The sequence below is a fragment of the Solanum tuberosum genome, unplaced genomic scaffold (assembly GCF_000226075.1).
Source record: "Solanum tuberosum cultivar DM 1-3 516 R44 unplaced genomic scaffold, SolTub_3.0 scf00274, whole genome shotgun sequence".
NCBI classification, from domain to species: domain Eukaryota; kingdom Viridiplantae; phylum Streptophyta; class Magnoliopsida; order Solanales; family Solanaceae; genus Solanum; species Solanum tuberosum.
Window position 1 is genome coordinate 836748 of NW_006239198.1, and position 8018 is coordinate 844765.

Sequence of the window (8018 nt, forward strand, 5' to 3'; positions counted from 1 at the left end):
AGTACACAGTAAGGGCAATATAACAGCAGCTACACTAAATGGTCCAGTCCAGTGTATATTCTAAAGGACACGATAACACCCACTATATTATATACTGCAGCTCAGGTCAGAACTATAATAGAAAACTGAAATACTGTTCCGGGATAAAGGATCTGCAAGAAAGGTCCCAGCAGCGACTAGTTTCAGAGCAAAAAGGGAGAGAAAAAGGATAGATAGAACCTGGTCGGTGAAGATGGAGGGTTTCGGTGATCTATGGGTCCTTTTCCGGCCCGATCTGGTTGATCTCCGGCGACACACAGTAGCACTGCCGTCTCCCTTCTGGACTGGTCGCCGGGGAAGATAGATGAGTTCGCCGGAGAAACTGAAGAATGTTCTTACCTTCGCCGGGGTTTGCTGTTCGCCGCTCGCTGGTCCGAGCAGCTGGAGCTGCTGCTCGTTGTTATCGTCCTCACTGGAGCTTAGGAGGAGAGAGAGAAAGAGGCTCGCCGGTCGGAGCTGGTCCTCGCGTTGCTTCTGGCCGGCGCAGCCTTCGATTTCGGCCGGAAAATACCAGGGAGAGAGAGAGAGAGAAGGAAGAGAGAGAGAAGTCACTGTAAGAACACACTAGCAATAAAAGATCATGAAGATGATTACTGAGCATTTCTTTTATTTAATAAGTAAAAAGTTTCATCACTAAATACCAATAATCGCATTTTATTGTTCAGAAAAGCAACATGCTCATTATTGTTGAAAATTAATGCAGAGACGAAAGAGAAGAAACTCATGACACTAAGTTGCATAACAACAACAACAACCGCCTACCCAGTGTAATCACACAAATGAGGGTTTGGGAAGGGTAGGCCTTACCCCTAAGTTGCATAACAGATTAAAGAAAAAGAGCAAGATCTGTTCCTTAAACCTTAAAAAAGGAAAAGGACAAGCAAAGATGGAAGATCACAGCATGTAAATTTACCTAAAACCAACAACAATATAAGGTACACCCGCAAGAAATGACTGGATCTGCAACAAAGAGAATATACATAAGCAAAGTAAATAGAAAGCTAAAAAGCTTCAAACAAACGAAAATCTACAAAATTTAAGATATACTAGGTTTAGGCCACATGGTGCAGGGCTCACAAGTCCCTCACAACCTTTGCCACTTGTACTAAGCTCTGAGGGCTGAAATACTAGGAATATATAAGGTGCACATTGTCTTTTGATAAATGAAGTACAATCTTTAAAATTATTACATCGATTCCTCACACTATATCTAACCGTGTTCTGTGAATTTACTAGACTCCGGACAAGTGATTGCATGAACCAAGTTAAATCAATAATCAAGTTTGAATTGATCAAAGATAAAAACAATTAAGTTTCAGACTGTTCTGGACTCGAGAGAAAAATTAGTACTCTCACGGTCCCATTTTAACTATTGTTTTGGCTAAAAAAGATCATCCTAGAATTCAAGACTAAAGTAGAAAATTGTTTCCAACTCCACCTTTAATGATAAAGTACTCCCTCTGTCCCAATTTATGTGACACCGTTTGACTAGACACAAAGTTTAAGAAAGAAAACTTTTGAAATTTGTGGTCTAAAACAAACCTTAAGATGCTTGTGTGTCTAAATCATTTCATTAATGGTAAAAGGAAATTTTTTAAGTAAAGTTGTTCCTTACTTAGAGAAAGGTGATAATACTTTTTGGGACAGACTAAAACAGAAAGTGTGCCTGATAAATTGGAACAGAAGGAGTAGTTCTTTATAATACTGCTCAATACTCAAAAGGAATCTAATAAATAGGGTAAACTTAGCAAATTATATCTTGTATTTATTATTTTTCTTGATGGGCGTGAAAAGAGCTAAATCCGATAGTTAAAACAGGACTGAGGGAGTATTTCTTATGCAAAGAGGTATGTATAACCTACAAAGTCGTATTCATAGCATCCACACTGAAACAGGATAAAATGGAAACCCACTACATGATGGCAGAAAGCAAAGCTTCACTAAATTTCCTTGTCTAGACAAAACTTCCCTAAATTCATACATATAAACTTGTATTTGGGGATGCCAACGGCTCTTAAGGAGGCCTACATTTATCATATTTATCAATGGTTCCAGTTTCTAGCACAAACTTACGTTTCCTTTTCTTCTTGTTTTACTTAGGAAAAATAACTCATAGTGCTGACGGTACTATTTCACAAGGACAGAAACCTTAACTCTGCAGTTCATCCAAAAAAGAACGAGCCTACTCAAGAAAAGAATGTGTAATGATCTCTATAATACATTCAATCTTACACACCTCCCCCCTCTTTCTTCCCTTTACAATTATTATTTGTCTCCTATCCCTTTTTTTTTGGGTGCAATATTTGTCTCCTTTCTCATACATCTCTTAACATAACTTAGTTTTCAGTTGGAACAGCTTGCAACATAGAAAACTTATCCTTGTGTTAATGTGTTATTGATTTAGCATTTAAAGCACACATAAATACGCAAAAGATGCATGAAAGATGTGTTTCCATTGTCAATACCCAAAATTTGAGCAATTTCTCCCTCTCGTATTTTTCCTCTGTATGATACTCCAGCTGTAAATAACAGAAATAAGATATAAAGGTTAAAAATCAGAAAAGAATGAAGACGGAAAGAGATCCCAGCAGGAAGGCACACCTCACGACTAGTCTTTAATTCCACATAAAACCTCCTCCCATCATCAGTTGAATCACAGCAGTCCATTTCAGCCCCCATTAAAACACGATGTGCTCCTAATTTTGTCTTAACTACAGAACAATATTCAACATTGGCATCAACATGATGTATCCCTTCTCCATCAGATCGCCTGGGATCTTCTGTTGCAAGGCTCTCGAAACAATATCCCCAGTAACACCTAGATTAAAGGGCAATAAAAGAAGCCTTATTCAAACATGAAAAGCATATTTAGTCGATATTTCTAATACATAATAACAGATACTTTCTAAACAAACTTTCTCATAAACAAAAAAATAATTTGCTAAAAAAGCAGATCACGTTTTCATCTTGTCATATTTTAAGTTATGTGTGGCTATTTTGATCATAATATAGTTTGTGACCAACTAGAATTATTTGATATCTTTTCAGTTCCCCCTATACCAACTTCTTTTTAACAAATAAAATGAGAGAATCTATTCTAATAGACTCTTTGTCATGAACAGTATAAAATAGATTATAAATTACTCATAGTGCTGCATTCACTGAAGTACTTTGTAATTAGCAATTTATGTCAGCCAAATACTAATTACAACAGAGGCAAGTGATATAGAGTGTACGGTTATGGAAATAGGATCCCAACTCCATAGTTAAGCAAGCAAAAAGGAAAACAAAATGGGAAGAGGTGGAGAAAAGGAGAGAAATTGCATCCCAACTCCATCGTTAATCAGGAATATGGAAATCAGTATCTCTTTAGTATAGTGAGCCTTAAAGTTCTTTTGACTGGAGAGTTATTACAGAATCTAAACTCAGCCAACTAAACATTATAAACCTTCTGAGACGGTTCACATTATCCACAAAAAGTATGCACAATTTTTCTTAAAAGCAAGAATTCAGGAAACATTAAAGAACCTTCTCCGGTCCAGCACACTCTGTGGCCGTTCTGGCAGTTTATGTACATCAAGATACACAACCCCCTTTCTTTTGTGCACTCCCATTTCCCAAGCTTCATTCCTGAGATAAGCAGTAGCCATTATCTGCAGACAAGAAGGACACCCAAGATGAGTGTTAACAGACTAAAGTATCATGTCAACTGAAAATTATATCTGGATCTTGCCATCAAGGACACCAGATGACAAGGTATATAAATGAATATTAATTTGTGCCCGTTAAAAAAACAGTTATTGCTGAAAAAATGAACTATTAATATATTGCAGCTTAATGATCTTCTCCATAATCAATATTAGATACTCTGAAATTGGTCATGCTGCATTATGGATGCATCAGTCAGAGAAGATTCAAAGTTACCTTATTGAGGTTGTTGCGATAAGTCTGACACAAGGAAAAGGAAAAAGAAAACCACCATTAAATCAATTGCCAAACACATGGAGTTCTGATAACGAATTAAAAAAAAAAACAAAATTTTCTTACCACAAAATGCATTCTATCAAGTGGTATATTTTTATTCCTGATACTGGCCAATAAGTCGCCAAAACCTTGAGAACCCAAATCTTCCAAAGAGACATATCTGTCAGATTATACACACAGGTGCAGATAGAAAACAGAACTCTGAGCCTAACCATCAAGCATCTAAAAGTTTCAAATTCTCTATACTTCATCCCTCTAGCATATACCTTTCTTCTCAGTAAAAGTGTCAAAACCTTGATTCAGATCTGCCCCGACATCTTCAGTAATTAGACGCTTGAATAGCCTCTGATAATACAAAGAGAATGTGCTATTATGATTGGTCATTCTGGGGTTTGTAATATTGAGATGTAATTAGAAAGGAAAAAAGGCATAATGCTTACCAAGCTGCGGTCATCAAAGTAGACATCTCCACCTTCAACTCGACTGAAGCACGCGAGTTCACATGGCTATTTATCCCATAAATTAATTACAATAAATTAGAAGAAAAACCAGTTTTACATGCAGGGGTGTTAAAATGTCAAGGGACCAAGAAGATCTGAATTTTTAAAGGATATGTAAGAGGGAGGGGGATCATACAACACCAAAATCCATTTATTCTCCAATCAAGAGCAGTCCACTCCAGTTCATACATGTCATGACTAACAAGCAAAGGTTTTGTGGGAGAATGTAGTGTTTTATAGGCTTTTGCAAGGGACGAGTTGAGCCCCTTCAGCAGAGAATTATTAAAATTATATAAAAAATATTCTGGAGAAAAGAATATAATACATAGAGAATGAATGAAGCTTAATTTGTTTAAATGACAAACTACTTACTACTTAGTATCAGAACGGAGTCCAAATGGAGCAGGAATAGATATGGAAGACCCACATAGCCGACCCCAACTAATTAGAGACTCAGGTGAAATTGTTGCTGTTTATACAGAATCGATGAAACCACTTGACACGATGGTTAAACCCCAGTACACCAACAAAAGCATAATTTAAAGTAAAAGTTGTGCATTCGATCAGCCCAGGTAGCTTTAAAAACAGCTTGGCAGAACTCCATGTGCTTAGCTAGGGTAGTTTGGCAACAAAAAGGGGAAAACCAGGGAAAGAATCTACCTCTTGAAAAGCTATACATTTTCTTGCTAATGTTTCTTCACTCTTTGCAAACTTCAATTCAGACACAAAGCGTTCATCACGATGGCCATTGAAAAACTTGGAACCATAACCATAGTTCTGCCTTGGGGGATAAGGTCCTGGTCGTGGAAGGATGCCAGCTCCTCTATCATTTTGCCAGCGACCCCGGCCAAATCCTCCCCTTGTTTGGTGGTTACTGTTACGTATAGGGGGTAAAACTGCAAAAGAGAATGAGAAAGAAGAGCTTAAACAACAATCGACTGGATTAATGGAATATTAACTAAATGTTGGAAATTGAAACTAATGTTAATGTTGATTATGTATGAGCAATTTCTTTTCTGTAGAAAAAAGTTCCTAGGCATATGGAACCATAGGCTTTTACTTTGAAGCTTCTCAAAGAGCTAAATCACTGTTTCTCACAACACAATTAAGATCAGCATTCTTCTTTCACAGTTCCAAACCAATCACTAATTATTCAATTGTTTTTCGCTCATACAACAGAGTGCCAATATAGGCACATCTCCATGAGTATTAACTTAAGTAGATTATATATGGCCATTAAGTAGATTTTTCACAAAGCAGCAAAGTCAAGGCCATCTAGACGCTATTTAAATTGCTGTACACTTCTACTTTAGATCTCTAATAAAACAGCAAGCATGACTCGTGTTTGCAATTTGAGTAATTTATGGTTTTGAACAGCGAAGACATTTTCTGCTTAGAATCTTGAATATCTACAACTCTTTGATAGCTTTTCACTATGCCAATTCTCTTAAACAGCAGAGTTCTCTGTGAGATTCCAAACTGAAGAATTTAAAGACAATGAACTGCACATCACCAAATCCAAAAAATCTCACTAGATGATACCTATCACTATAGCAATAGCATTAACAAGCTACTTCAGTACCACATATCAATCAGAAGCACAACAACAAAAGATGCTGGGCAGCAACAATAGACTACATTCCGTCGGAATCTATTCTGTTTTGCAATTAGAATTATGCAATAAAGAACAATCAGTTTCATCAACAAAAACCAAATTATTCCAAATGTAAATGAATCAGTTTATGGCTTCTCTCTTCTACAGCAGAAATTCATGGATTGAAAAACATGGGCTGATAAAACCCCTTGTTCGCTTTTCTGCTCCCCAATTAAAAACTGGAGGCTTAAGAATCTTTAAAAATAATTCATTGCTCTCGTCTGTTTCTTTGTGAAAAAAGTTCAAAAAACAAAGAAAGAATTCATGTGTTATCCAGCACCCACAACCAACCCATACAGAAACGCAAAATAAAAACAAAACAAACTCACTCCAAACCACACTAGAAACGAAAACATAATTTTGGGCTAAAAGAAAAAAAACATTGTGTATTTACTCCAAAGTCGAATAAATCGAAGTAACAGAAGTAAAATACTCAAAAGTTCCAAAATCAAACCATTAGAAACATCCAAAATATACACCCCATCAATCAGAGCAAACAAAAAGCAAGTTTAAATGCCCCAAAATCAGCTGGAATCCTAGAAGCAAAGTGCTAAAATCAATCACACAGAGCCAAAACCTGCAAAGTTACAAAATTTAACCCTCAAAAACATTTCAAAATTACCCTCCTCTCTAAGACCAACCAAATCCCCAATCAAAAATATCCCAAAACAAGCTCAAAAGCTACCCTCTACCCTCAGAAAGTAGGGTAAGGTCTGCTTAACACTCTATCCTCTCCAAACCCCACTTATGGAATTACACAGAGTATGTTGTGGTTGAGCTCAAAACCTAGAAATGAAGTGTTCAAATAACTGAAAAGTTCCAAACTTTAACCCTTCAAAACACTTCAAAAAAGAAAAACTCATCTATCAAACCAATTTACATTGCAGCAAAATGTTAATAAAAAAGGGACAAAATTAACAAATTACCAGGAACCGGGAAACGACTCTTCGAAAGAGTTTTAGCATAATCTTCATTATCAGACCCAAAAAGGTCCTTATAATCATCATCATCCTCTTCATTCTGATGATACCCACTACTATTATTATTATTATAATCGTTATTACTATGAGAAATCACTTCGCCGGTATCATCCTCATCTGCTTCTCTTTCACTCCCACTTCCACTTCCACTACCACTACTTCTACTCCTATTAGACGATGAAGAACGTGAAGAAGAACCCGATGAAGACGACGACGATGCGGCGGCCCCGGCGGCGCCTGAAGAAGTAGATGATGATGATTGTGATGCTGAAGATGGTGATGATTGATTACTCTCTTGCCGTTGCCTATGTTCTTCTTCATCTGGGTGGTTTGAATAGTTTTCTTCTTCCTGTTGTTCGTCTTCATCTTCTTCCTCTCCGAATAAACGTTTCAAGCGATTCGTCATTTTCGCTTCCATTGTACAGGAGGTCGATTGGTGGTATAACGGCGGAGTTGGTGGCTGTTTCCGATTTCGATCTTTGCTAGTGTTAGCGTAACAAATTGAGATGTTTTCCGGGAGTTTTTGGTATTTATGGAATGTACAGGGGGGTATATGAAAACTATGATCCATGGGCTTTGAAAACCTTTCTCTCAAGTCCAATTTGCTTTTCTAAGGCCCAATTAGACATTTATATGATGGGCCACTTTGGGCACTATGGCAATTCTGATTTTGCTTGCATAAGTACTGAGTAACTTTGTCCACACAAATTTTGGGCGTTAGTCGATAAATTGAGTTGATATTTATTTTTTTTCCTTTATTTTTATAATAAATTAGAGTTCCGAATTTCGGAGAAGTTTTTTCAAGAAAATAAACAAAGAAGAAAGAAGAAGAGGGGATTGAAATTAGTAAAATACTATAGT

General features: G+C 36.8%; 1 protein-coding gene across 2 annotated transcripts in view; it reads right to left on the reverse strand.

Moving 5' to 3' along the window:
• The window catches only part of LOC102587755 (decapping nuclease DXO homolog, chloroplastic), a 13132-nt gene extending 5453 nt beyond the window's left edge, over positions 1-7679 (reverse strand). For both annotated transcript variants that reach the window (XM_015314002.1, XM_006358567.2), the window contains exons 1-10: positions 7104-7679; positions 5184-5419; positions 4464-4529; positions 4290-4368; positions 4087-4166; positions 3964-3987; positions 3568-3692; positions 2641-2857; positions 2505-2558; positions 953-999 (exon numbers count right to left, since the gene is read on the reverse strand). In XM_015314002.1, the coding sequence (XP_015169488.1) occupies positions 953-999; positions 2505-2558; positions 2641-2857; positions 3568-3692; positions 3964-3987; positions 4087-4166; positions 4290-4368; positions 4464-4529; positions 5184-5419; positions 7104-7575 (1400 nt within the window). In that variant the 5' untranslated portion in view covers positions 7576-7679. The remainder of the gene's footprint in view (positions 1-952; positions 1000-2504; positions 2559-2640; positions 2858-3567; positions 3693-3963; positions 3988-4086; positions 4167-4289; positions 4369-4463; positions 4530-5183; positions 5420-7103) is intronic.
• Between the last annotated feature and the right edge of the window lie 339 nt (positions 7680-8018).